A 25,813-nucleotide genomic window follows, 5' to 3' on the forward strand; every position below is an offset into this window, starting at 1 on the left:
GGGGGTGATAAAAGTTTGCCGCGTGAGTCAAATCTTGCAATAATCCTCGTTGCCACAGCCCAGGATGATCTCAGGGCGGGCGCTTATCTTCAACAACCCAAGTTCCCATGTTTCACCGGCCAAATAAGCTTCGTCTCCGTCACCCAAAGCCGGTTAGGCTCAGACTTCCCACTCGAGGGTCCTCCACCGCGCCGTTCCTGACTGGCTTTCGGCGATCCCGGTTCGGCGCAGTGAGCGAATCACCAGGCAGGGCCATGGCTCTTATCACCGGCGGGGTGCTGATTCCTCCTCCTCTGGTTAATGCCTGCTCGGGCGGACTCAGTATCGTGGCGGGCATCTCATTACCCCATATCCATTAGGTAACAGACCACGGAGGACCTCCGCCACTCATTCTCCCCGCAATTCGTCCTCGACCAGCCAGAGCTGCTGATGCAGAGAACGCTGAGCGATTGCTGTGCCCTATGAGCTCATTCCATTTCCGCGAACACGGTAATCCCGGTGGATAATGGACTGCTGCCAGTGCCATATCGGAGCCTGGGGGTATTCCGTGACCCCTTCCCTCCTTCGGGCTGTCTGACGCCCTGCCTTTATTTTCTCGAATGATCCCCTTCACTCTCCCTCTCTTCTCTTTCTTTCCTCCGGTTCCATTCTCCTCCTAAACCTTCCTTGAATCCATCGTTTGGTCCGTAACTGTTCCCTGGAGGCACATAATCGGCAATCGATCCCTCATCCACCATGAAAGACATTCGGGGTGATGATGACGCCCAGTTGGCGGCCATGGGCCACAAGGCCGAACTGAACCGGAACTTTTCGATGCTGTACGTTGCCGAAGTCATGCTGCTGACTTGCCTCCCACGTGGTCCATACTGATCCATCCCTTCCTTGATCCAGGTCAATGTTAGGCTTAGCCTTTGCCATCTTAAATGTACGTCGACAAATAAACGCGCGGGCGCGGTTGGACCGTCCAATCTCGATAAGGCCAGCATGGTGCTAGGCCAGACCAGGAAGTGGGTAACTGATTAAGTCTATTTGCAGTCATGGACCGCTCTATCGGCGAGCTTATCGATCAGTTTACCGTCTGGTGGCTGTGTCAGTGTCATCTGGGGTAAGTTGGGATACTTATGCTCCTTCCTGTCTATTAGGGATCCACTGCGTGTTTTACTGTATGATTGTATGTGTCGTTACCTGCTGACTCTTTCTGCCTCTAGGTTTGATCACAGCAGGTATCTGTAACCTTTGCATGTCGGCCTCTCTTGCTGAGTTCTTGTCGGCGTATCCTACGTAAGTGATCTCACTCGTGCTCTTGGCTCCATCTAATCGTGGGTTCAGTGCTGGTGGACAATACCATTGGGTTGCAGGTGAGTACTTCTTTATACCTATGGCTATCTCATGCAGTGCTAATCATTCGTCTCTTTATTAGTCAGTAAGTATTTCGATGCGTCTGATATCATCAACATTACTAACAGACAAAGTCTCTTGGGAGAAATGGATGCCTGTGCTCTCGTGGATCACTGGATGGGCGAATGTGTCTGGCTGGGTACGCGTATGAATTTGGTTATATGGGCAGCAGCTAATTGTTTTAGGTTGCCTTGACTGCAACTGGTGGACTTCTCGGCAGTGAATTGGTCCTGGGTGTCATCTCCTTGATGCATCCTGTAAGGCCCCTGAATTCTCTGTTGGCGTCTGGTACTAACGGTGGACAGACGTATGTGTCACAACGCTGGCACCAATTCTTGATCTACATCGCCTATAACATCATTGCATTCCTCATCAATGCCTTTATGAACTCCCTTCTTCCTCTGTTCACCAAGGGCGCCTGTGAGTGGAATGTTTGCATCGTTGATCGAATTTGAGCTAACATCCTCAGTTATTTGGTCCCTCACCGGGTTTACTGTCATCTGTATCACCCTTCTAGCATGCGCGTCGCCCAACTACAGCTCGGGAGAGTGAGTGATGTGTTCACTGGTAGGGGAAGCCTTGCTGACTCGGTTAGGTTTGTCTTTGGAAAGTTCATCAACGAAACAGGCTGTAAGCCAACCCACTTCTTTTTTATGGATCAAGGCTAACATTTTCAGGGCCTGATGGTCTTGCTTGGCTACTTGGAGTATGTCTATCATCCCATCTGCGCGATCTGTTACTTATCACTCTATAGCTGCTTCAAGGAGGACTGGGTCTCACTGGATTTGTAAGTTTCACGCCGTCTTCCTGCATTTCGGTACTAACAGCTATAGGACGGTGTTGCGCACATGATTGAAGGTAGAGTTGCCGGACATGACAAGCAAATGCGTACTGACATCCGCAGAAATTCCCAATCCTTCGGTCGTAGGACCCAAGATCATGATTGGATGTGTCTGTATTGGAACCTTCACTGGAACCATCTTCCTGATCGTGCTGCTCTTTGTTGCCGGAGACATCTACGAAGACATCAGTTCGGCGGCCACTCCCCTGCTGCAAATTTTCGTCAATGCGACAAGTAACAAAGCTGGGGCTATCTGCCTTCTTATGTATGTCTACCCATCATGTTGGCCTTCTCGACTGACGGTTGAAGCTTCCCTCTCGTGTGTGTCCTCTTCGCTGCTATCACGATCATGACGACCAGTAGCCGTATGATATACGCGTTTGCAAGGTAAGCAGACATTCTGTCCCATTACTGCGGATGTGCGGATTTGCTGATATTATACAGAGATGGAGGTCTTCCGGCTTCTCCCTTCTTCAGCAAGGTACACACCAAGCTCGAGGTCCCGCTGAATGCGTTGTACCTCACCAACATTTTGGTTATTATTTTCGGATGTATCTTTCTGGGCTCCTCGAGGTAAGCCCACTGTAGATGACTGTGGTAACTCGAGTCGTACTAACATTGGAATAGCGCGTTCAATGCTATCGTGTCCGCGTCGGTAGTCATGCTCGATATTGCCTATGGCATTCCCATTGCAGTGAACTGTCTTCGGGGTCGGAGGATGCTGCCTGAACGCTCCTTTGTGCTGCCGAATGTCGTTGGCTGGATTGCAAACATGGTATGTTGATCCATCGGCTGTCACTAATTGATACTGACGGTGTTGCACTGGCAGGTGTCTCTGGCTTATATCTCTGTCACGACCGTGCTCTTCCTCTTCCCTCCGGACTACCCGGTGACTGGAAGCAACATGAGTAAGTTTGGTCTGATCGCCTGTTCCAGCGTGTCGCTAACATATCTAGACTACTGTGTGGCCGTATTTGGCATCATCCTGATTGTGTCGCTGTTCCAGTGGTTTGTTGATGGCCGCAAGAACTTCACCGGACCGCGGATGGACGTGGATGTCATCTCCGGGCAGGTTGCCGCGGGGGGTGACGTTGCTGAAGAGGTTCAGCATACCGATTTTCATGAGAAGTAAGCAGAGTAATAGGGAATGGGATCTGAAATATTAAGCCTGGTGCTTGGGAATCTTGGATTGTTCTGTACATAACACGGCGTCACGGCGAATAGAGTTCAGCTGAAACGTGGGAGATTCACTCGAAGCTCAGGGCCCGCTTGGGGCAGCCCTCCGTGAATGCGGCCGGCATTGCGTCATAGTTTCTGCCCGCAAACCGTTCCCAACAACTTCACCTATCACTCTTCCCCACACTTCGGCTACACCTTTAACCCACTGTTAGTCTGCTCGGAGATTCGGCACAGTGAAAAACAGGGCTGATCTTTTGATAAGAGCGATAAACACGTGGTCTGCCGATCTGACCAGGTTTGGGCGGTTTCTTGTGGTACCATCAAATTGCCTGATCTCAACGCCAAGCCCCACCGTTCAACGCGCCAACAGAGGACTGCTAGCAATCCAGATCCAGCTGTCGGTCCTCAGACCTCAGCAACTAAGCAACTAAACCAAAATGCTTTCATTCCGACTGCCATCTATCAACAAACTGCTGCCGTGGGGAGACCGGGTGCTTTTCGCGGTGCCGTCTGTCAAAATCCACGATATTGATACGGCTCTGGAGAAGCCCGCCCGCGCTCTGAAGCATCTACTCAAACTGAACCACGCCAACCATGCGATTTTGTACAATGAACGAAGATTCCATAATCATGCCCCCCACGTATGTCTGAGCTTCTTATGGGTTCTCAAAAGTCACTGACTCGCGCAGATCCTTTGTTCATCTTTCCTGCAAGGAGCGGACGCAGATGACTTGAACCGTGTCTATGAGGCTGAATCCAAGCATCTTGAAGTTTGGACAGATGCACCGGCTGAGATCAGTCTTTATGACTGGAGGGACTACTTGGGGTGCAGAGAGTATGACTGAGCTCATATTTCTATGACTGCCGCTAATCGAGGGCTGTAGATACCAGCGTGCCTTTGTGGACTTTTTTGAGGATGAACTCGTTCGCCAGGGATATGATTGGAAGAGTGTCGTCAATGAGTATCTCTTCTCGGGCAAAGAGCCATTGTTCAACTCCGTTGTTGCTGATCGTATGTTGGCCAAGCTCATCATTCGTATACTCTGGCTGATTGATGGTGTTAGTTGGACATCCCCTGATTCATCTGGCATATGCTTTTGAACTTTCCAGCCGCGAAGTCGCCATGGAAGCCCTGGCCATGACCTCAACCTGCTACAGCAGCATCCACAAGTATCTGGACGACCCTTCCTACGCTCAGGCCGAGTCATCCTACCAGTCCAACTCCCTCTTTGAGATCATCAACAAGGTCCGTACCGACAAGCAATTCAACGGCCTCTTTGGAACCCCCGGCGACCACAACATCGAAGTCATCTTCCGTGAACGCGAAGCCGCCCTTCTCAACCACTGGAACGCGTGGAAGATCCAAGATCCCGTCAAGCAGTTCCGGGAGAGCCAAGAACTTGCCGCCGCCGTCTTGATGGGCACTCATTCCGACCGAACCAGTGAACAGTACGATTTCTTCTTCGTTCACATTCTGACTACCAGCCACGCGGTCCGGGTCCTCCTGCCACTCATCCCTCCCCAATTTCAGGTCTCTCTGGTTCGACAGTGGTGGCTCTTAACGCTGTCCGTCTACATTGCTCAACTCCGACCGGAACTCGACCTGGACCGGATCCGCAAGTACGAGCTCACTGGCCGCGACTGGACCTGGACCGCCAAGCAGGCCGTCAAGGGCGAATACTCGACTGATACACACTACGTGAAAGCGCTGCGAGCGTTCCGGGAATGTGCCGATACCTGGGGAGACGCGGAGTCTTTCTATCTCAAGGCGGCGGTCAAGTTTGGCGAGGAATTCAACGGTTGGGGAGGATTTATCTGATCTGAAAAAGCATTGCAGTCTTGATTTATGACATGAATGTACTAATAGGTTACCTTTTGCCTGGATGGATTGATTCGTTTCAAGTGTAATCCTAATTTCTGCTTGGACACCGCTTCTAATATGACTTGAATGGGATTCCGAACTGTTGTCCGTCTATGCCGTAGACAAGATTCCGATCCATGATGAATCCCGTGTTGTTCTATTTACGCCTAAGGCACCGTAACACGAAACCACCATCACGTGTCCGCGTGTCATTTGTCCGGTTTGCACCACACGTCTCCGCGGACAACACCTTCACGTCAATTATTCTTCAACCAGACACCAGCACTATCACCACTGTGAAACAGCCACTACACCAACGCGACTAACCAAACAAACAGACAAGAACTCACTAACCATGGCATCATCTTCAACCCCACCACCAGAAAGCGACCCCAACTCCAGTCTACATCTCCACGCCGAACTCCTCCCCAACATCCGCCAACTAACCCTCTACATCTCCGTCCCCGCCAACACCCCCAGCACCGATCTCACCATCACCCTCTCGGAATCCCGCCGCTCTATCTCCGTTTCCCTAAACCCTGACAACGACCCCATAACCATGAAACTCCCCGCCCACGTACACCCCACCTCCCACCACATCCTACACCTCACCCCCACCACCCTCCCCCAAACCCAACCCCGCGCCACCCAGGGCGAATACTCGTTCCGAATGCCGGTCGACGTCAATACCCCCATTACTAACAATCATAATGATCTTGATTCCCTGGACGGGTATATCCCCTGGACGGCGACGGATATGTCCTCTGCGACGAGGTTGCGGTGTTTGAAGTGTGAGAGTGAGGTGTTGGGTGAGGGGAAGGTGTGGAAGGATCTGCCCAGTGGGAATTGGGCCGAGATGATGGATTTTTGGCATTGTCATAAACCGGATCCGCCTAAGGGAGAAAATAATGGAAACGGGGATGGGGAGGAGATGAATGCGGTGAAGGGGTATGGGGCTGCTAATCAGGTCGTTGCGACGCCGGGGACGGTCTTGGTGGATGTGGTGGGGTTTTTGGTCGCGGGGAGGGATTGTTTGGGGGTGGAGCAGGTAAGGAGTATAATCTTGTTCCTGTTTGATGTTTGAGGTGGTGGGAATGGGGTGGGATTGGGTGGAATGGGCAACAAGAAGGAGACCTTTTTCAGTCAATGGTGAGGCCTTCGATACAATTGCCCTATATTCACAGAGTCATGGTCGGACTGTATGGCCCGGCATGAACGGGGACAATGGCTTGCTGGTGTCGGGGTAGATATCCTCATGCCGATGGATTTCACCTGGACGACTGGCAGGTCAATGTTGCTCGAGTGCCCTGGTGCTGTGATCATGACTTGCCTCGTGTGTTTCTTCGTTGTCTGCCTGAGTGTTGGAGTCGACGCGATTAAACGAGGTATATACTATGTAATGCAGTATATAGTTCTACCCTCAATTGGAATCCGCATGTTTTCGTATCCATCCATCATCGCTAATACTGTACTTAGATTCCCAACACCAACACCGACACAACCCACCCAGACGCAAACGCCGACAAAATCCACTGCACCACCTGCACCACCCAACTCGGCATCCACGACCCCATCGCCAACGGCCACCGACTCTACAAAACCCGTCTCGCTGCCTCCTCCCCTTCCTCTCCCTCCCCAACATCCTCATCCTCCCCCGAAGTCTCTCCAACAACAACAACGATCTGGTCCCACCACCCCCCCGAAACAGTCATCTCCGCCCAACTCCTCGAACTCATCGACCGCGAAAGCACCCGCCGATTCATCCTCCACAGCGACAACAAGTCTGGATTATTGGTACGTCCCCTCCCCCCTCCCCCCCAACCAACAGCCAAACAAACCCCTAACAAAAGAATATGTATAATACAATAGATATGGATCTTCACCCCCACCCTAACCTACTCCAACGCCAGCGCCACCCACCAAATCAGCGCTCAACGGGCCATGAAAGTCTTTTATCAGATCTTGAGCGATGAGAAGGAGATTCAGAGGATGTTGGATGCCGAGGTGGGAAAGGTGGGGGTGGTGGCGGTTGAGGAGGTGAGGTTGTTGGGGGAGGAGGTTGATGGGTTCCAACGGGTTTTGGAAAAGAGTAGGAGTTTGTTGCCGGTTGAGGCGAGGGAGTGGAGGGGGTGGAGGGTTGGGTTGGTGGGGAGGTTTGAGAGGAATATTTCTATTACTACTTAGTAGTACTTGGGGGTTTTGCTTGGTGTATGGTATGGGTATGAGTATGGATTTTTGCTCCTTCTGGTTTGGGGGGAATGGGGTGAGAGAAGAGGAAGGTCAGGGGAGGGGGACTGGAAGTATCGTTGTTCGCTGGAGCTGGCTAGGCACTTAACTTTACACTTTAGATGAGTTGAACTAGACTGTACCGGACTGGACTGAATTGGCAATTGATCTCAGGACAGTGATACCCATCAGTGAGTTAATTAATCTGTCTGTGTTGAGTTGCTCTGCTGAATATACTGACATACGTATAGATCCCTCTCAACACAACCCAGATCAAACGACCATCTCTTCATTTTTCTCCCATACCGCAATGACAACATCAACTCCGGCCTCCACCTCAACTCAACCCGCCCAAACCACCAGCACAATTACACTCACATCCTCACAATCATCTCAACCTCAACCTCAATCCCAATCTACCACCGATGACTCCACCGTAACCTGGGAACACCTCGAACATGCGCCTGCGTCCCCGAAATGTACTGATCATTCTATCGAACAAGTATCCCGTCTTCCGGGGGGAGGTAATCATCGAGATACAGCTGCAGCTACAACTGCAATAGATAGCGGAATGCAGCATCATGATGTGCCTGTGTCGAGGAATGCGCCGGCCATTAGCGTTTTTCCGCCTTCTGCTACTAGGGATGAGAGGTAGAGGACGCTGGTCATGTTGGTTGTGGGGTTTGCTTGAGGTTTCTTTTCTGTCGATGTGTGGTTGTGGACGCTCTGAAGGACGGGTGGAGTTCAGGTATGGATGATACGCTAGGTTCAGGAACGGTGTTTATTGTTAGTGTTACGTGGTTTCCGGGATGCCCTGGTAGGATTCGTGGATCCAGTTGATTATGCAACTATTGCAATGCTATTGCTAGGCCAGACCCGCTGCCATCATGCAGTGATACTCGTCAGATCGTCATGCTCGTGTCTTGATATGATGCTAGTCGAAGGCGAACTCAAGCGGCAGCTAACCCTCAAACGGAGTCTCATACGGCGCTTCGGCCTGCGGTGTGATTCGGGCATGGTGCCGTCTCTGGCCATCCTCCCAGTCGAAAAGTGCCGAGTGCGTAACAACCCGATTCTATACTGGTCAGATCTCAGCCAAGAAAATCAACGGGTGCCACTTACATCCCAAACAACAACGGTTCCAGGGCGCCATCTGACACGTGCCTGGAGATCCTGCGACAGAGCAATGTGGTCGTAGAGGAACTTCAGAAGGTAGTCGGACTCTTCCTTCTTGTAGCCCACAATGTAACGTGTGACTGTATGGATTAGTACCTATGTGGATAAAGGGTATTCCGTACACACGGGGGATGGGACTTACATTGTGGGTTCAAAAAGAGGGCTTTCTCGCCAGTAACCTGATCACTGTTAGACCAGTCTCAATGGCATTGGTGTAGACGTACCGGGTGAGTTCTGACAATCGGATGCTCCGAGGTGATAGGATCACGTCGTGCAATGCCGCCCTTGTTCAGACTGTTGTTGACCTGCTCCACACCAGAGTGGACTGCCTTCAACCCGTGCAGCCGCTTACGGAATTCAGGGGACAGCCGTCGGTATGCCTGCGCCATGTCGGCGAACAGAGTATCTCCGCCACTTGTGGGTCCATCCAGGATGTACAAGAAGGTCGTGCCAGGAGGCTGCTTCTCAAACGTCACGTCAGAGTGCCAAGTGATGGTGTTAGTACGTGTGGCCAAGAATTCGGCGCCACTCCGGTCGTCGGCTCCTCGATGGACAAGGTGGATCTCCGGGTAGCCTTTGGGAGCTCCAGATGTCTGGTGAATATGGTGTCTGCCAAAGTAGCCACCAAACTCTAGGGCCTTGTCGATAGGAAGATGCGCAAAGTCCTGATCACGGAAGGCTGGACATACGTCAGTGGATGGCCTCATCTGCCATGACAAGGGGTGTGTACATACCAACAACCTTCCTCTGAGCTACATAGAGAGCCAGCTGATCTTTCCCTTCTTTGGTGAGCTGGCTCAACTGCACCCCACGTACCTCGGTGCCGATAGTAGGGGTTATATCGTCCACTTCAGCTTTGTCCTTGGGTAGGAGATCAGGGAAGGTCGGATCGGCGTCCTTTCCGTGATCATAGTGCTCGAAAGGCTGGAGAGGTGGGTATCTATGCTTGTTAGGTGAGGATTCCAATATCCAAGGAGACAGTGTACCTTTCGGTTTCGTTGTCCCAGACGGGAAGATAGTTCGGGAACGATGCGGGAGGTTGCTTTTCAGTTCCCTTGAGCTCGCTCTCATGCTTATAGGCTTCCCCATAGCCAATCAAGTTTTCCTTGTTGAAACCAGCATCGGTCTTTAGCGCAGCCTGTGGTGCGGACCGAAGAGAAAGGGGAGTCTCCTCTACCAGAGATGGGGCCATGTCGGATAAATTGGTCAAGTTATGAACACTGCTTGTTGTTGTTCTTGTCATGACACCTTGGCGGACGTCTGTCCATATATATTCCCTGTCATCTTCCGAATATCCGTGCTGTGGTCACGCAATCCCTGCGGGGTATGTTTGACGCCATTTTCGACGTTCAGGAGTAAAGACACCTGCAGCGGGCTTACTTGGAACTCAAACAGGCGTGAGACACGGGTGAGTAGGCCAGCATGACTCGCCTATTCGGTAGGTCGACGGTGCAATGATAATGCAATGATAAAGAACGTCAGCATGGTGGTTATCAATCATCGTGCTGACTCGGTAGCGAGCGGCGACGCAGTTCAACACGTAGTCTGAATGGTCAAAGGAGGGGGTAGTTTATTTTTGGATTTCCCGCGGGTATAATAATGGAGGTCAATTCCGGTTCTGGCAGGTCTCGCGTCAACCCGAGTCGAGGTTGACACGCAGCGGTGATGAAGTAGTGGTTGAGAAGGAGAAGAGGTCGCACAAGTTGCGGGCCAAGCATGGCGTGATAGCGCTTCCCCTTCGCGCAACTCGCCCCAAACAAGGTTGCTCCAGCACTCAACATTTACCCCGCTTGAGGCCTCAAGTTTTATCCCTTTTTCAACATGCGACAAAGATTGGGTCGGGAGCTTCCTAATTCTCATGAGATACCTTCCTGAATACCTCATAATGTAGGGAATAGTCACCGCATCAGGGTCTCTCGGCTGTGCCTACCAGCGTGTCGAGGTACTAAATCATGGCCATACTGATCACCGCGAGGCTTCAAAAACGTTATTCGTATCAGATTGCCCTGCTATGGAGTTGTTTGGGCAGCACCAATCAGCACAGAATCTGATGTTGCCATGTCAAGCCTGAAGCATCCCATCATAATCCAATGCGATGATGAGATCGCGCTCTGGCGAACTGATACAATTCCCCAGCTGCGATTGGCCTCTGAAGTGCCCTGCGGAGATCTGGAGCAGCCGCTAATCTTAGACCCGGCACTTGTCCGTCCACGTTACTTGCTCCTCATAACGTCACTTATGCTTGACTTGCGTGATTCTACTACCCCCCGGTACTTCTCATCAGGCTCGGTCAAGCTCCTATCGACTAGCAATGAAATCGGCAAATTTTCAGACGCTATCTCACTTTCCGACCCTTCGATCATGGTATTTCGAGTGTCTCGCCTGGTTTCTCGGCCGGGTTGACGTTGGTCCCATGAACCCGACCGGCTCCTGTTGCGCATCAATGCGCTCGACGTTCTAGCTTGCTCGATTCTGTCGCTCCTACGACAATTGGCTACGTATAGCTACCCACACCTCAGATGCTAAGACTAAGTGCATCGTGCTGACACTTTACCGAGATATTGCGTGATGGACATCTACTGTTGGCTCCCCGCGATGGACATGTCAAAAAGGTCCCGATTTCTCCCCCTTCACTCTATTTCTCAGCTCCAGCACCAGAGTCCGGCCTGTCATTATCCTTCAGCCATTGATCACCTTGCGACTAAGGCAAGATGACCACAGACGGTGTTAAGGAAGTCCCCACGGACACTGTTCCCGCGAGCGACGACACCAAGAAGACCCCGAATGTCGCCTCGTCATCATCGTCCTCGCTTGCAGTTTCGGAGCACAGGATAGCCAAATACGGATCTGACGGCGCCTTTGATGCGTCAGAGGACCCCAGATTCTACAAGCCCATCCCTGAGTATGAGAGCGCGCATCGCTGGGATCCATACTTTGAATGGACAGAAGAAGAGGAGAAGCGACTGATTAGAAAGGTAAGCCCAGTTGCCCGCGCAACTAATCCTGAAGAACGGCGGTTAAGCGTACAACAGATTGATATTCGAGTTTGCACGTTCGCATGTGTCACTTTCTTCGCACTTCAACTCGACAGAGGCAACATTGTTCAAGCAAATTCGGACACCATGCTTGCGGATCTCGGCATGACGACCAACGATTACAACAACGGGCAAACAATCTTCCTCCTTACATTTCTTTTTGCGGAACTTCCGTCACAGTTGCTTTCCAAAAAGATTGGCCCGGACCGCTGGATTCCCGTTCAGATGGTGGCTTGGAGTTTCGTCGCGGCGTTTCAGGCAGTCCTGAAGAATCGGACGGGATACTTTGTGTGCAGAGCGCTTTTGGGTCTTCTGGAGGGAGGATTGTAAGCCTGGCCACTGAATGCTGGGAAATTCTCTTGCTGATAGTTCACAGCATTGCGGACACCATCCTGTTCCTGTCCTTTTTCTACAAGTCAAAGGAGCTCCCGCAACGGTTGAGTTACTTCTGGGTCTCATATGAGGCCACATCCATTGTCGGTGCTTTCCTCGCCTTCGGTTTCCTTCATATCCACAAGTCCGACGGTGGTGGCGGGTGGCGCTACCTGTTCGCATTCGAGGGTCTCATTACAGGACTGATCGGTATCACCGCTGCGTTCTGGATGCCTGCGTCGCCCACCCAAACCAAGGGTGGCTTACGTGGTAAAGATGGCTGGTTCAGCGAGCGCGAGGAAAAGATTCTCGTGAATCGTGTGCTCCGCGATGATCCCAGCAAGGGAAGCATGCACAACCGTCAAGCAGTCACCCCAAAGATGTTATGGCAGGCTTTATGCGACTACGATATGTGGCCCATCTACCTGGTCGGCCTGACGTGGATGATCCCCAATACACCTGCGACAAACTACATCACTCTAGAGTTGAAGTCCCTTGGATTTGGCACCTTTGAGACGAACCTCTTGACCATTCCCGCCTACGTCATCTTCATCATCAACCTCCTATTCTGGACATGGATCTCGGAGCGCTTCAACCAGCGGTTGCTTCTCGGCGTTGTCAGCGAGCTCTGGTGCTTGATCTTGCTCATCGCTCTCGAGGTCCTACCGGACGGGGCCAGCGCATGGGCGCGGTGGATCATCAATGCTCTGCTGATTGGAGCCCCTTACGTACACGCAATCGTTGTGGCTATGACGTCCCGGAACGCAGGATCGGTCCGCACGCGTACGGTTGCCAGCGCAGTGTACAACATGATGGTTCAAGCATCTAATATTATTGCCAGTCAAGTGAGCGAGCTTACCCCGCACTGCTACTCACCTGCTAATCACCCCTTGCAGATCTATCAAGCGAAGGATAAGCCTTACTATCGTGTCGGTAACAAGGTTCTGATTGCCTTGTCCGTGCTCAGCATGGCTCTCTTCATTGGAGCTAAGCTTTACTACATATGGCGCAACAAGTAGGGCTCAATAGTTCCGAGACCAACATTTACGATACTAACAAGATGATCAGGCGCAACTCTGCCCGTTGGAATGCTATGTCTAGTGCGGAGAGGGAAGAATACCTGGCCGCTAATCAGCACCTTGGAAACAAGCGGTGAGTCCTTTACAGCTGTAACCAAAAGAACCTTTCTAATTATCATACAGACTCGATTTCCGATTTACCCACTAGACGAACAAAATGATGATATACCCAGGTTTAGATGACGACAAAACACATAGAGCTCGATGAGCACCCTACAGGGCGCCATCTGACGTCTATAGATTAGACATAGAGCAACATAATACAATCAGTGGATACCCACATAAAGAGTCATGAATCATGTCCTTTCATGCGATATGCACATGTATCACGTCCCAGTCTACTCTCCAATCACATACTCGCACCCACTGTCGCCAATCCAAACCTCGTGCAGCTTTCCAGCAGGGACATCCACCCTTGCACCGACCCCGAATGTCTCCTTCTTTACCTCCCCATCATACAACTTGGCATTGTCATCCGGGTATGTGATCGTCAGACTCCCCTGCCGTATGAGATGGGTTGTGACACCTCCATGCGAGTGTGGAGAGTAATAGGCATTACTGCAACTTGCATTAGCATCCTTGAGACTGCCTGGGCGGGAAATCGTGGATTCCGAGCATACATATCGAGAAACTTTCATGGCTCATCAAACACATAAGAATGGCAGTCTACTCACCTTCCATCCGACCAGGTAAAGATATGCTTGAAGCCCCAGTCTCGGACTAAGCGCTCGCACTCCTTGCGTGTGCCAATAGGATATGTTTCCGCCATTTTGTTCTCGCAGTAAGGGAAGCAGTGGAATTAAGCGTTCAAGCTGAAGTTTGGAACTGCTGGATGCGATGTGGGGGAGAAGCTATGACGTATCTGGACGACTGAGCTAGACCGGTTTGAGAGTTTAGCAGGGGCTTGAATGCCAGGGTCACGTGTGCATCATGCTGTTTGGTTCTGTTTGCTTTCGATTGTCCCTGCCGACGGCGGACTCCAAGTTCTTGACACGAACGGATCGGTGGTTCTGAGACTGTGCGCTACAAGCTTGGGGCAACTAACCTGAAAAGATTGGTTACTTTGAACTAGTTTACGTGACTCTGATTGCTAATCCGCCCATGCTTAGGAATGGCTTCCACTCCTTTCCCGGCCACCACTGACCACAGAAATTCCAGTTCACTCTATAATCATGAAGACTCCTGAGTGAACTATGGAGGAAAGGTATTCCTTTCCGAAATCCCCAGCTCGGACTGGATTACAGCAAGCAAAGTACTGGCCTAAGCCGATTCAAAAGCTTCCTAGAGAAAGTACAAACCCAGCCGAGGCATGGCTGCCAGCAATTTCAGTTTACGAGGAAGCCTTACTCCGTACTCCGTACTCAGGCTGAAATAATCGATGGGTTAGAGACGATACACAATTCTCGGACAAATTAGTACTGCTAGCGACGCGGGATAATATTGCCATTTGCCTGGTCTCCCCCGAGGCCGTTAGATTAGCACTAGGCCACTTAGCCCACGCCAACGCTTTAGCTCAGGACACCTGGTGGGTCACCATTGATAGTGGAACACCCAGGATTCAATGGAGCTCCTCATGATGGCCAACCGAATCGAATGTGAACCAGCTGCATTTGGCCTGAAGTTTGTCAGCTGCATGAGTCGCTTCTAGGCCACCCCTAACCCCCTGTCGATGACTGGCCTGAAGGGCAGAGTTTCCCCTCTGGGAATTCGTCAGGGTAATGGTGGGTTGGCTAACGCGGATGCATGATCCACGGCCTCTAGAAGATTGAATAGAAATACACCAGACGACCCTGGTTTGAACGATCAATTCTCTGGACGACTCAGTGCACACCCACACTTTCATACCAGACGAAGGGCACCAACAAGATGCCGGACAGTGTTGAAATGACGGCCACCAAAGGTGGTGGCAATATTTCCACCACTTTTGATGGAGATGGGTTTACCAAAGGGTCTGTGGCCCAGAAGTATATCGGCACCATGGCCGATCAGAGAGATATGCAAGCTTTGGGAAAGGAACAAGTCTTGAGGGTTCGATGCCTTCGTCCGATGCATATACGTCGGTTCTAATGGCATCTTTAGAGAAACTTTCGCTTCATCTCGATCGTTGCCTTCGGCTGTACTCTGATTGCTTCATGGGAGGTTGTGCTGACGTAAGTTGTCCTTGCGCCTGGTTGCCAGACTCAGTCTGCTGATATCGATCCAGTATGATGAGCTCGCCTTTGGTCGATGGTGGTACTGCTGGTTTTATTTGGGGATTTGTGGTGGTTACGGTTGGCGTGCTGCTGCTATTTGCCAGTCTGGCGGAAATGGCTTCCATGTAAGTGCAACGCCTTAACCTTAACAGGTCGATCTCATGTTGAGATCTGTATAGGGCACCAACCGCGGGTGGCCAGTACCATTGGGTCTCCGAATTTGCTCCTAAGAGCTGTCAGAAGTTTTTGAGCTATATCACCGGTACGCGCTGCTTCTACTTCATCATCAAGGCATCTTAACCAACAAGCCCGATCGCATATAGGCTGGCTGTGCGCTACAGGCTGGGAATGCGCCATTGTGTCGATTGCTTTCCTGGCAGGCACCATCATCCAAGGACTCGCTATTCTGAACTACCCCGATTACGTCTTTAAGCAATGGCATGGCACCCTCATCACCATTGCGATCACCCTCTTTTCGGTTCTCTTCAACACCTTCCTGGCCAAGAAGCTCCCTCTTGTGGAAGCCTTCATCTTAATTCTGCACGTCGCGGGTTTCTTCATTGTAATCATCCCACTCTGGGTGCTGGCACCCATCAGTGACGCCAAGACCGTTTTCACGCAGTTCACCAACGGTGGCGATTGGAATAGCAATGGCACTGCCACGATGGTCGGTCTGATCACAGCACTGACAGCCATGATCGGCTACGACTGTACTGTCCACATGTGTGAGTGGTCTCTTCTTGTGCCGGCTCAGCCATACATGCTAATACAAAACTCCAGCCGAAGAAGTCCGGGACGCTTCCACGACCATTCCCAAGGCTATTATGGCGGCCTGCTCGTTGAACGGAATCCTGGCCTTTATTGTCATGGTCACTCTGTGCTTTACCCTGGGCAACGTGGATGAGGTCCTCGCATCGGACACCGGCTATCCTTTCATCCAGGTCTTCTTCAACGCGACTAAAAGCTACGCGGCCACTAATGCAATGACCGCCGTTGTGACCATGTCTCTTATTTCCAGTGTGATTACTGAAGTCGCCACTGCTTCCCGTCAGCTCTGGTCATTTGCCCGTGATGGGGGCGTCCCACTCGCTAGCTATTTCGGTCATGTATGGTCCACCCGTTAATTAGCTTCAGCTGAATACTGATGCACCACCTCCCCCCGCAGGTCAACCCGAACTGGAACATTCCCCTCAACGCTGTCATTGTGTCCCTCGTCCTCACGATCCTTTTGTCCCTCATCAATATCGGCTCCACCGTCGCCCTTGATGCCCTGATCACTCTCACCGTCGGAGCGTTGTTGAACTCGTACATCGTCACCGTCTCCTGTATTGCGCTGAAGCGCATCCGCGGGGAGCCTCTTCCTCCGCATCGGTGGTCGTTGGGTCGCTGGGGACTCTGGGTCAACCTCGGGGCCCTCGCCTTCCTCATCCCGGAATTCATCTTCGTCATGTTTCCGCTTTACTCGACTGTGGATCCCACGACGATGAACTGGAGCTCGCTCATGTATGGTGGCATGTTGATTTTCTCCATCATCTATTATCTGTTGTATGGGCGGAAGACGTATGTGCCGCCCGTGGCTCTGGTCCAGCGTGAACTATGATTCGGTCGCTCGTCTATCCTCTCGTGCTTGGCCACGCCACCTCTTTCCATTTCGGCGACTCTGGCTCCTGGACAGGACCTGCCGCTGATTGTCTCCACTGCGCCAGCCTATGTTTAGTTGGCTTCACCGGTGCCCCTGCTTCGCCGGATCAACGGAGTGGGAAACTATGTTAATTAACCATTCATATTTCGAGATGACGGTCGGGATCATGATCCTTCCGTGGCCTGCCTACAGCCACAGCAATACAGCGTTAATATTGAGACTTCACCGTATAATTTGGTCCTTTCTCCACTGATAAGACTACGAAACTCAAATCAACCGAATTTGATTGCGTCTGGAACCAAATTTATATTCCACGCCTCGGGGGGGGTCCGGACCGGATCTTGTTCGCCAAACGATCCGCCCGCGGCCCACCAGGAAGCTTGCTGGCGCTCCTCCCACCAACCCTAACTGGTCTGGGCAAATCCCCCGGCGATCTACACCGGCGCCGGTCCAAAATCGCTCCCCGGAGCGCTCTGCAGTGGATCGCAAAGGATGCCCCGGCCGGCTTGGTCCTACACCAGTCAGCACTATCTACGTCTCACGCAGCCACGCTCCGGAGCCAGGCTGCAACCTTATTAACTCTGGAGTTGCTATCCGCGAGGCCACCACCTGCTTCATTTACCTTGATAACAGTGAAACATTGCTCATATGGCTGCGGCGGATTACCTCAGTTTATCACTAGTATGGAGTAGCGGCAGCCTAGTCGAGGCGACTGCACCTAGTCCATAGTGGTCTGCGACATGTGCGATGTGATTGCTTACTCCAATCATACTAGACCCCAAGGCAATATACACACCCCTGTACCTGTTATTCCCTCTGGCGAATAAGGTTCTCATCGTGCAGGGGGAAACCTATCTCGACTAGCCCGATTTCCGAACATCAGCCGGGATGAGCGAACTCCTTCCATCAGTCGGGAACTCAACCCTGGCTGATTATGAGGCTGGCCCAACGAATCCTTCCATGCATTCCACCTGCCCCCTTTGCGCTATCCCTGGGCTAACAGCAATTCGCGTCCTGGCCAGCGGCGGAGTCCAACCGAGTCATCCTGGATAACCTATCTAACCTAGTCCTCCTGGCCTTGGGCCCGACGATGTGGTATCCTGTCTTTATGTCCGCTGAAAGGAATACCCTAATGCCCTGCATGCATGTTTGCATTAATCTACTCAATCTTTATAGTCGGGTGACCCCTGCATTAGGGGATCTCACCCTGGACTTTCTGTTCTTCCAGAAGGACACGAGACGGTAGGTGGCGCTCACATCCGCTGGTTGGTTTTCCTCTGTACTCTTGGGTCATGATGAGTGCTGGGAAGCCCCTGGTGGTCATTGATGGGAGCCACCATGCCGGAATCGTGATTGTCGTGGGGACGTTGGCCTTGATCATGGCGTTGATCTGTTTGGTCATCCGCGTGTATGTCAGGACATTACTGAGCCCGGGATTTGGACGAGATGACCATCTGTTGTTCGTTGCTACGGTAAGCCATAACTGTCTTCATCTTTCGTCAAGCTGAAGACGCATGAAAGCCTAATTCTAGGGATTTTATAGGCATTTTCAATCATCCAGACCTCGTTAGTAATGTCAAACTCTGCCAAGGGGTTTGGGACATCCATCGACCTTCTTTCTTCCGATCAAGTCGTGAAAGTTCAACAGGTATGTGGGGTCAGAGGCCAAGGAGAGGACACAGCATTGATCAAGCAATCCATTCACACAGACAACCGCTGCCACCGATACACTTTTCCTGATCACCGTCTTTCTATCCAAATGCTGCGTGCTCGGGATGCTCTGGCGGCTGACTCCTCAGCGCGTCCATCATTTGGTTCTTCACGGTATCTTAGGACTAAACATCTTCTGGGTGCTGTCCTCAATTCTGATCCTCCTGATCAATTGTGAATTGAACCGGCCATGGGCAAGGCCTGTGGATCACTGCAGTGGCTTGGTAGGTGTTTCACTCGCGTTGCTTTTTGGCATCTACTTACACATCTTAGTTCGAAAAATGGGAGTACGTTGCTGTGATGGACAACATCATCGAGATGATGCTCTTCTTGTTTTCGTTGCTTCTCGTCAAAGGTCTGCAGATGCCGACGACCCGAAAGTTCATCGTTCTATCCTCCTTCGCCGTTCGGTTGCCGTGAGTAGCCCTATTTGTGCAATAATTTACAACTCTAACTGAAGCCTGTATTAGACTCATTGTCTTCTCGTCTCTACATCTATACCATCTCAATAAATACGCCTACTCCTCAAACCCTACCTTTGACATCATCGACGGCTACGTCTGGACCCAAATGGGCATGAACTACTCTCTCATCGTGTGTACGGCCTTCTGCCTCGCCCCCTTCATGCGCGCCATCAGCGTCACATACGGCAACGCAGGGGAGGCCACACTGGGCACCAGCAGTGCCCAATCGAGGTCTGCCAAATACGCCCGGGAGCTATCCAAACAGTCGCAGAGCTACGTCTTGCAGTCCATGGACAATCATGAAGAGGCTGGCCACGGATTGAACCCGCGACATTCACAACCTACCTTTGCACCGGAACCAGCCGGTATCGTCACTGCGACTGCGTACGACGGGGGGAGTAAAATGACCGACGGGGATAGCGTGACCAGTACGGATAGCACGAAAATGATCATCAAAAAGAACGTTGAGTATTCTGTCACTCATGAGCTGAGATAATCTAGCTAGATTTCATTTGTTCCTCCGCAGATAGGCTGTCTCTCAGTAATCCAACCACGAGGTTTCACCATCCTCGTATCTTCCTCCCAATATATACCCCAAGTCAACACCTGTGACAGAGTCCCCTAACTCTCGCTCTCATAGGCCCCTCTGTCTATACAACACGAGATGGCTTCATCTTCCCCATTCAAACTGGACAGCACCATAAGACCCATCATCTTTACTTTCCCCTACACGAAACACGGACCCCTGTCCATACTTATCAACTCCAACCCATGCCCCATGCGCCACATACCCAGTCATCCTCCTCAGTTTTGCTCACCTCACCTCACCTAGTTTTAGCGCCCTCCCTCCCCCCTTATCTCCCTCCGTGAGAAAGATAGCCTAGTCCACTCTACTAAATCAATCCAGCTTAGTTTACGGAGTAGTCTCCTACTAATTTCTCACTCCAGATAAGCAGTTGATAGTGCTAGCCCCCTGCCCTGCTGCAATAGAGGATACTCATAGATAACCATGCATGCATCCCTGTCGACCGTCAGGGTCTATCTAAGGGGTTACCGAGGACTAGGTACCGATCGCGCCGTCTAGGTTTCTAATCCCTAAGAGGAGTACTAGTTAGAATCCGGCGCAATCTTACGACTTGCTGGCGGAATCGGAAACTCTGACTGCAGTGGGGTATGTATGGTCTGTCGGGCTTGTGTGTCAGGTGCTTGTTTATCTTGCTTTAGCGGCTCGTGATGGGTGGAGGGAAAGGAAAGAAGGGTAGGTATATTCTGAGTCGTGATTATTACTTCACATGGCATGAAATAGTGGTTATAGTACATGTACATCAGTTAGTGACAGCATGACAGCTGTCGATTAATCCTTCAAGATTGCTGATATGTCAAACCGCGCCGGGGTGGAATAGCTGCTGATCTCATTCCCGAGCAGATTCCAGTGGGCCAGACAGTGCGCGATGCTGCCGTGCCACCTGCCAGACGCGTTGCCGCTCTCGGTATGGACCTATATTCCATCACGGGGTGTCCTGCTGGGTCCTGGCCGGTCCCAACAAGCCACATACCGGGATTACATCACTTATACTCGAACATCACAGGGGTTCCTTGTCATCCGATCAAGCTTCCGGGAGTCCCTTGCTCGGGTCCTGTTTTTGACCCTTCCAGCCAATGTATGGCCACCCTTTCGGAAGAGAAGAGTATGGCGGGAGAACATAGCGACCAGCGCAATCTCCCTCAGTCGGACAATCTAAATCGCACAGCCCGAAGACTTTGCAGTAGCATTCCTCTGCCGTCGGGCAGTAGACCGGGCCCTTGCCAAAAATCACTGCTACCGTTAGCCATCCATCCATCATCGACTATCATTCAACCCTGAAACATACTGTGCCAGGAATATTCCATGATGCGTCCACTGAGAGCATCTGGCAGTGTCGTCTCGGCCAGCCACTTCCGGTACCGCACGTAGTCGCTCTTTGGCCGCTCGCGGATCTTCCAGCTCGTCACGGCAAATTGGGCGCAACATGAAACCCCCACTTCGTCGGGAACCTCGGCCCCCGGGAACAACTCCATGAATCCGGTCTTGAAATATTCCCCGGCGTGGACATCGCTGCGATGCGAATCCGTGAGCGGGTGAATTTCCGCCGGGCATCCCAAGACCCAAGCACACCGCAGATTCACATAGCCTTGTTTCTGTAGGTAGGGAACCTGGAAGTTGCGGAGGACGGGCACGCCATCGTAATAAGGGTCGTCGTTGTGCCATTGATATCGTTCGGGATGAATGAAGAGGACTGAGTCGGGCAAATTATCGTAGTTGTCAATTATATACCTGGAGCTGTGAGCTGGGTCCAGCACTTCCCTGGAGCAGGGCGAGGTGATGATGATGGAAAAACTCACGTCAAATACACCATGGATTCCCTCCCCTTATTCAAATCGACCGTCAATTTGGCATTCCTGTCATCCACCACATGTACGCTCTTATGCCACTCGGGAAAATATTCGTACAGCCATGAGACGTCGTCGCCCTTTAGACTGGCCACCACCATCTCCTTGGTGAGAGTCTGGCGCTGTTGCGCAGCGGCCGACGCGGACGGGGAAGCCTGCCCCGACCGCGAGTCCCGAAGCGGGCCTCCCTTGACCACATCCTGAGCAGACGTTTCAGCCCGTTTCGGATCGGAGCTCCCGGCGAAAAAGAGGAAGTAGAGGGCGTAAATGATGAGGATGGTGCAGAGGATGGCTTTTTCTTGATTGCGCCGGCGCGGACTGTTGACTCCGCCGCGGAAGAATAACATGACGGGCAACGGCGGGCGGCGGACACGGCAGGAGGTCGGAGGTCGTAATCATATGCTGCTGGAGGGATGTATGCCAGGAGTCAATTGTGCGTCAATTAGAGTGACGGGGCAGGGAACATGGCTGCACGGCGGGCGATCGCTGACGGTCGGTGAGAGGAACGGCGGTTCGAGGGTCTCCGTATCGGGAGAAATTGCGCGGTGAAGGGGAGGAGATGTCGGCCGCGGAATGAAGAATAGACCACGGAGGCCCAGAGGCGGTTACTGGCGCCGGGGATGCGACAGCTGGCAAGATTGAGGGTGTTGTTGGAGAGAAGTGAAGATGGCAAGTGGAGGTCCTCCACACGTGCGGCCGACGGCCGACTAACCGCTACGTAATGGGATTGGCTCGCGGGCTTCGTTTTTACAACTCGAAACTGGATTCCTGGAGGCCAGCATTCCTGCCGTTCAAACCTGGCTTGACGTTGCTTTTCTGGCTGATCGGCCTGGGCATCGGAAGACATCAATTCTATCTTAGTACTCCGTATTCCGTAATTTTAAGGCTACCCCCAATACCGCAGGACCAGTACGAAAGATACACATGATGCTTATATAATCATTGTAGGCTATTTATTGTTAACTGCCTGCTACATGGTAGTACTATACATGTTCTGGATTTCTTGAATGATCCGAGATCAACATGTTAATGTTAAATCAATTCCCCAGACATTCCGAGTATCAGTCTCGGGTAACACCTACGACAGCAATTTATGGTGTGCTATCTCGAAGACCACATAAGTAAAGCACAGCTACAGGTCTATAATAGAGCACCTGGGGACATGGCAAACGGAAAACCTCTTTCATCTCATTCTTCCACCAGTTTCCAGTTCTATATTCCTTCTATCGTTTGATCGAGATGGTTTGCAAACTGCACGTCATTTTTTGAGTATCGAGTCGATGATTTACTGCTGAAATATGCAATTAGAACGGCCAGTACGGCTCCAAAGCCTTTCCATCCACAGTCAGCTGTCTAGCTGGAAGCATAACCGAAACAAGTCGAGCCCACTGATCCGACTCATTCGCCCAACTGTGCATCGTGCCTCGCTGTACCGTCGTATCCCCCTCAGCGAAAGTAACCCGCTTACCATCGTCCAAAGTCAGAACCACCTGCCCCCGGAGAACCACGATATAATCTAATGTGACAGTGCGATGCATGGGGCCTTGATAGCGGGGCGGAATGTCGTAAGTGTTGAAAACATTCCCTTTGAATCCATCTGCGGGATCAGGGACCTTGTTCGCATCACCGTCAATGCGAGCAGGAGTGTCACTTGAAGACCATAGTGCATTCAAGAACGTTCCGTCGCCGACAGGGGTTGCCTGGTTGGAGGTGTCTTTCAATATGATTGCGTTGCCTTTTTCATCGTGGCCGGTGACAACAGTGCGAGTGTCGCTCATTCGAGGAGGCAGAGGATCAGCCATTGGGGCAAGCTATATCTCCGTTATTGTTAGCGCTGGGATAAGGCATTGGAGAATATTCAAACCCGTAGCTCACCGGGACAGCACACTATGCAAGGTTGAAGCTATGTACTTGACAGCTTCTGCAGCAGAAGAATCAAGACGATATAGTTCTGACTATAGCAGTGGGGTCGGAGAAAGCAATAAAGTCCGGTAAGTCCGTGCCAGAGCCTGACCCCACCTGGGACAGCTTTCCTCCCTGATTTACTGCCCTCATGCCATTGGAACTTGTCATGAATAATGATTCTTTCCCCGATATGTTGTGGGCGATCCGGGGTCCTCTCTTACATATTATACCACCCATTTGCAGGTCGGACCAACGGGGCAGGAAGTGACGACTATCATATCAACTCCCTGTCTGCTATGATGCTAAGACTTTGTGAAGAATGTCTCAACCGGTGGGACGTTTCGCTGTATAAAGGCAGTTAATGAGGGGGCCGGGAATAGCGGACATTATGTCCGGTCAGCCAACAGCAAAGGCCCACTGGTCTTGCCGAGATGGTGATCCCAACACTCTTCAGGTCCCTCGAGGCACACCTTGGGCTCCCCGACTATCCCTTCTTGATTGGTCCTTATTGACATATCATTTTGATCATTGTATTTCTCTCCACTTCACAGCTTTGGCTCACCACATCCTTCGCCCAGGTTGACGGAGCAGTGCGAAAGGCAACCAAAGCGCAGGAGTAGAACACCGATTCTGATACCTTGGCGGCTTTGATGTGGTATCATAATGCAGGCTGCGCCATTGGGAAGCATTGAATTCAGATATACACTACCAACAGGGAGTGGTATATACACGCCTATAAGAGGCATTCGGAAATGCTGAAAAAGTACCACAGATGAGCCAGAACGCTCTCAATCGCCTCTCCCGCATTTCCCTTGGTCGAGTTGATTCCCTCGATGATTTCAATGTCCGACGACGCAACCGTGTCCCCATCCCCGCTGGTGATCCAGTATTCCGGACTGGGCTGACTGTATCCAAACAGCATTGGTGGCACTCTGGGAACAATGTCATTGGTGTGAGTGACGCGGTAGTTCGCCCCAGACCCCTGGCTGGTGATGTACTCGGCCAACTCATAGTTTCCGACCCGGGGACATCCATAGGTATACTACTCCAGTCAGCACTGATCTATCCTATTCTTCTGCTCAGACACTCACCAACTGGACGGTATGCCCGGCATTGCGCAGCACCGTGGCCCCAATAGTAGCCAGCGCACCGCCCAGACTATGTCCGGTAAAGAAGAGGGAGTAGCCCGAGTATGTGCTCAGCGCGGAATCGATCTCGCTCGTCAGATCGTCCGCAACTTGCTCCCATGCCTTCCACCAGCCGCTGTGGACATAGCATCCGCTGCAAAGGTCGTCCGCTTCCTCGAGAATGAAGTCGAGGTTCGCGATCCAGTTCTCGATCGTGCTACTTCCACGGAAGGATACTACCAGTCGCTCGTTGGTGCTGTCTACGGCAAAGAAGCCGGCCGTGTCGCCGTAATCGTTCGATCTGTCAATTAGCTATGTTCGGATCTCAGGGCCCGAGCGACTTACAGATCGAATTCAAACAGCATCTTGGTACTGGCTGCTTCAACAGATGGGCAAGCATCGTCAGAGCATTTCACCGTGGTATCATCGTTATCGATGTTGGCCGAGCAATAGGCTGCGGCAGACCATTGCGCGAACAGATCCAACTCATCCAACACGGAAGTCGAGACATCTACCCCATCAGTATCATCCACCAGTTCAGATGGGGACACGCCTTACCTCGAATATCAATCGGCTTTGCAGCACTCAGCGCAGCGAGCGCTGCCACCACACTGAACCAGCTAGAATGCATCCTGCCGTATATATACAATCGGAGAAACCAAGGAACTGATCACCAACGACCTCTGCAATGCTCGGACTGCTTTCTTCCCACCCAACCTACCCATCCCCAGCCCTCCTTATATACCCATCCATACCCACTCCTCTTCACCCCAGGCACCAGACAAAGCCAGAAGCGGGGTAAGTCAGACAACTGTCTCCGATTTCTTCACGATGGCTGATGAAGCCAGCATGCCTCTGCCTCATCCCTTGTTCCGGTCCGGTGCCTGAACGTCTCAGTAACTCCGGGCGGAACGCCGGTGGAGATGAACGGCTTGTCATAGCTGCAGGTATAAGGATAGGGAGCCGAAAAGTTTAATAAAGTAGCAGGATGCCGTGTTGGGGGATCTACTGGCGGACAAACGCGGAGAGGTGGACTCAGCCCTCTGCACATGGACTAGAGGGTGTTATCATGGGGAGAGGCCGAGGTCCATTGCGCTGATATACTGTGTAGCTAGGCTGGAAGTTCTTCACATGCGGTTCGCACTGACTACGAACACATATGGGACGACGGTGATT

General features: G+C 51.8%; 12 protein-coding genes across 12 annotated transcripts; 7 read left to right on the plus strand and 5 right to left on the minus strand.

Annotated features, from left to right (window-relative positions):
• Window positions 1-735: 735 nt before the first annotated feature.
• Window positions 736-3,371, plus strand: BO80DRAFT_367046 (GABA permease GabA; the record flags this gene model as incomplete). Its single annotated transcript, XM_025716268.1, has 19 exons — window positions 736-818; window positions 892-925; window positions 1,036-1,105; window positions 1,209-1,281; window positions 1,330-1,358; window positions 1,467-1,537; window positions 1,584-1,655; window positions 1,704-1,818; window positions 1,868-1,946; window positions 1,994-2,028; window positions 2,076-2,104; window positions 2,153-2,185; window positions 2,232-2,256; window positions 2,303-2,504; window positions 2,549-2,626; window positions 2,684-2,812; window positions 2,867-3,014; window positions 3,069-3,147; window positions 3,196-3,371. The coding sequence occupies 19 exons, from the start codon at window positions 736-738 to the stop codon at window positions 3,369-3,371; spliced, it is 1,560 nt and encodes a 519-aa protein (XP_025570519.1).
• A 484-nt stretch (window positions 3,372-3,855) lies between these two features.
• On the plus strand, window positions 3,856-5,237 carry BO80DRAFT_366971 (questin oxidase family protein; the record flags this gene model as incomplete). Its single annotated transcript, XM_025716264.1, has 4 exons — window positions 3,856-4,059; window positions 4,108-4,253; window positions 4,303-4,430; window positions 4,483-5,237. The coding sequence occupies 4 exons, from the start codon at window positions 3,856-3,858 to the stop codon at window positions 5,235-5,237; spliced, it is 1,233 nt and encodes a 410-aa protein (XP_025570520.1).
• Window positions 5,238-5,634: 397 nt separating this feature from the next.
• On the plus strand, window positions 5,635-7,463 carry BO80DRAFT_367056 (HECT-type E3 ubiquitin transferase; the record flags this gene model as incomplete). The annotated part of the gene is made up of 3 exons (XM_025716269.1): window positions 5,635-6,318; window positions 6,756-7,073; window positions 7,149-7,463. 3 exons carry the CDS (start codon window positions 5,635-5,637, stop codon window positions 7,461-7,463), a joined length of 1,317 nt encoding a protein of 438 aa, XP_025570521.1.
• A 249-nt stretch (window positions 7,464-7,712) lies between these two features.
• On the plus strand, window positions 7,713-8,301 carry BO80DRAFT_240368 (uncharacterized protein). Its single transcript, XM_025714549.1, has one exon. The coding sequence runs from the start codon at window positions 7,816-7,818 to the stop codon at window positions 8,158-8,160; it is 345 nt and encodes a 114-aa protein (XP_025570522.1). The 5' UTR covers window positions 7,713-7,815; the 3' UTR covers window positions 8,161-8,301.
• Window positions 8,302-8,466: 165 nt separating this feature from the next.
• On the minus strand, window positions 8,467-9,873 carry BO80DRAFT_367082 (TauD/TfdA dioxygenase family protein; the record flags this gene model as incomplete). Its single annotated transcript, XM_025716271.1, has 6 exons — window positions 8,467-8,580; window positions 8,628-8,761; window positions 8,824-8,860; window positions 8,906-9,360; window positions 9,416-9,621; window positions 9,668-9,873. The coding sequence occupies 6 exons, from the start codon at window positions 9,871-9,873 to the stop codon at window positions 8,467-8,469; spliced, it is 1,152 nt and encodes a 383-aa protein (XP_025570523.1).
• A 1,519-nt stretch (window positions 9,874-11,392) lies between these two features.
• BO80DRAFT_367079 (putative transporter) lies at window positions 11,393-13,244 on the plus strand (the record flags this gene model as incomplete). Its single annotated transcript, XM_025716270.1, has 5 exons — window positions 11,393-11,656; window positions 11,714-12,042; window positions 12,093-12,933; window positions 12,985-13,103; window positions 13,157-13,244. The coding sequence occupies 5 exons, from the start codon at window positions 11,393-11,395 to the stop codon at window positions 13,242-13,244; spliced, it is 1,641 nt and encodes a 546-aa protein (XP_025570524.1).
• Window positions 13,245-13,255: 11 nt separating this feature from the next.
• BO80DRAFT_429313 (uncharacterized protein) lies at window positions 13,256-14,018 on the minus strand. The gene is made up of 2 exons (XM_025720440.1): window positions 13,842-14,018; window positions 13,256-13,725 (listed from the first exon to the last, which is right to left on the minus strand). The coding sequence occupies exons 1-2, from the start codon at window positions 13,934-13,936 to the stop codon at window positions 13,506-13,508; spliced, it is 315 nt and encodes a 104-aa protein (XP_025570525.1). The 5' UTR covers window positions 13,937-14,018; the 3' UTR covers window positions 13,256-13,505.
• Window positions 14,019-15,033: 1,015 nt separating this feature from the next.
• Window positions 15,034-17,311, plus strand: BO80DRAFT_485222 (amino acid transporter; the record flags this gene model as incomplete). Its single annotated transcript, XM_025723486.1, has 7 exons — window positions 15,034-15,195; window positions 15,247-15,317; window positions 15,371-15,484; window positions 15,539-15,621; window positions 15,668-16,084; window positions 16,140-16,465; window positions 16,525-17,311. The coding sequence occupies 7 exons, from the start codon at window positions 15,034-15,036 to the stop codon at window positions 16,957-16,959; spliced, it is 1,608 nt and encodes a 535-aa protein (XP_025570526.1). The 3' UTR covers window positions 16,960-17,311.
• A 982-nt stretch (window positions 17,312-18,293) lies between these two features.
• Window positions 18,294-19,671, plus strand: BO80DRAFT_367015 (uncharacterized protein; the record flags this gene model as incomplete). The annotated part of the gene is made up of 5 exons (XM_025716266.1): window positions 18,294-18,473; window positions 18,545-18,649; window positions 18,711-18,935; window positions 18,985-19,127; window positions 19,182-19,671. 5 exons carry the CDS (start codon window positions 18,294-18,296, stop codon window positions 19,669-19,671), a joined length of 1,143 nt encoding a protein of 380 aa, XP_025570527.1.
• A 765-nt stretch (window positions 19,672-20,436) lies between these two features.
• Window positions 20,437-22,268, minus strand: BO80DRAFT_497213 (DUF3431 domain-containing protein). The gene is made up of 3 exons (XM_025724064.1): window positions 21,558-22,268; window positions 21,047-21,489; window positions 20,437-20,991 (listed from the first exon to the last, which is right to left on the minus strand). Exons 1-3 carry the CDS (start codon window positions 21,950-21,952, stop codon window positions 20,783-20,785), a joined length of 1,047 nt encoding a protein of 348 aa, XP_025570528.1. The 5' UTR covers window positions 21,953-22,268; the 3' UTR covers window positions 20,437-20,782.
• Window positions 22,269-22,819: 551 nt separating this feature from the next.
• On the minus strand, window positions 22,820-23,876 carry BO80DRAFT_240535 (cupin domain-containing protein). Its single transcript, XM_025714551.1, has 2 exons — window positions 23,481-23,876; window positions 22,820-23,416 (listed from the first exon to the last, which is right to left on the minus strand). Exon 2 carries the CDS (start codon window positions 23,405-23,407, stop codon window positions 22,910-22,912), a length of 498 nt encoding a protein of 165 aa, XP_025570529.1. The 5' UTR covers window positions 23,408-23,416; window positions 23,481-23,876; the 3' UTR covers window positions 22,820-22,909.
• Window positions 23,877-24,057: 181 nt separating this feature from the next.
• On the minus strand, window positions 24,058-25,518 carry BO80DRAFT_240526 (lipase family protein). Its single transcript, XM_025714550.1, has 4 exons — window positions 25,196-25,518; window positions 24,983-25,148; window positions 24,602-24,938; window positions 24,058-24,552 (listed from the first exon to the last, which is right to left on the minus strand). Exons 1-4 carry the CDS (start codon window positions 25,266-25,268, stop codon window positions 24,244-24,246), a joined length of 885 nt encoding a protein of 294 aa, XP_025570530.1. The 5' UTR covers window positions 25,269-25,518; the 3' UTR covers window positions 24,058-24,243.
• Window positions 25,519-25,813: the final 295 nt, after the last annotated feature.

The sequence above is a fragment of the Aspergillus ibericus genome (assembly GCF_003184845.1).
Source record: "Aspergillus ibericus CBS 121593 unplaced genomic scaffold BO80scaffold_61, whole genome shotgun sequence".
In the NCBI taxonomy this organism is placed as follows: domain Eukaryota; kingdom Fungi; phylum Ascomycota; class Eurotiomycetes; order Eurotiales; family Aspergillaceae; genus Aspergillus; species Aspergillus ibericus.

Excerpts from the sequence above, each read along its gene's own strand:
- BO80DRAFT_240368 (XM_025714549.1), top strand. The coding sequence starts at position 7,816 with ATGACAACATCAACTCCGGCCTCCACCTCAACTCAACCCGCCCAAACC.
- BO80DRAFT_429313 (XM_025720440.1), bottom strand. The coding sequence starts at position 13,936 with ATGGCGGAAACATATCCTATTGGCACACGCAAGGAGTGCGAGCGCTTA. Across the intron at positions 13,726-13,841 it reads TTTACCTGGTCGGATGGAAG|TAATGCCTATTACTCTCCAC; the intron begins GTGAGTAGACTG and ends TGCAAGTTGCAG.
- BO80DRAFT_497213 (XM_025724064.1), bottom strand. The coding sequence starts at position 21,952 with ATGTTATTCTTCCGCGGCGGAGTCAACAGTCCGCGCCGGCGCAATCAA. Across the intron at positions 21,490-21,557 it reads GAATCCATGGTGTATTTGAC|GTATATAATTGACAACTACG; the intron begins GTGAGTTTTTCC and ends TCACAGCTCCAG. Across the intron at positions 20,992-21,046 it reads CATGGAATATTCCTGGCACA|TGATTTTTGGCAAGGGCCCG; the intron begins GTATGTTTCAGG and ends TAACGGTAGCAG.
- BO80DRAFT_240535 (XM_025714551.1), bottom strand. The coding sequence starts at position 23,407 with ATGGCTGATCCTCTGCCTCCTCGAATGAGCGACACTCGCACTGTTGTC.
- BO80DRAFT_240526 (XM_025714550.1), bottom strand. The coding sequence starts at position 25,268 with ATGCATTCTAGCTGGTTCAGTGTGGTGGCAGCGCTCGCTGCGCTGAGT. Across the intron at positions 24,939-24,982 it reads ATGCTGTTTGAATTCGATCT|ATCGAACGATTACGGCGACA; the intron begins GTAAGTCGCTCG and ends GCTAATTGACAG. Across the intron at positions 24,553-24,601 it reads CCGGGCATACCGTCCAGTTG|TATACCTATGGATGTCCCCG; the intron begins GTGAGTGTCTGA and ends TGACTGGAGTAG.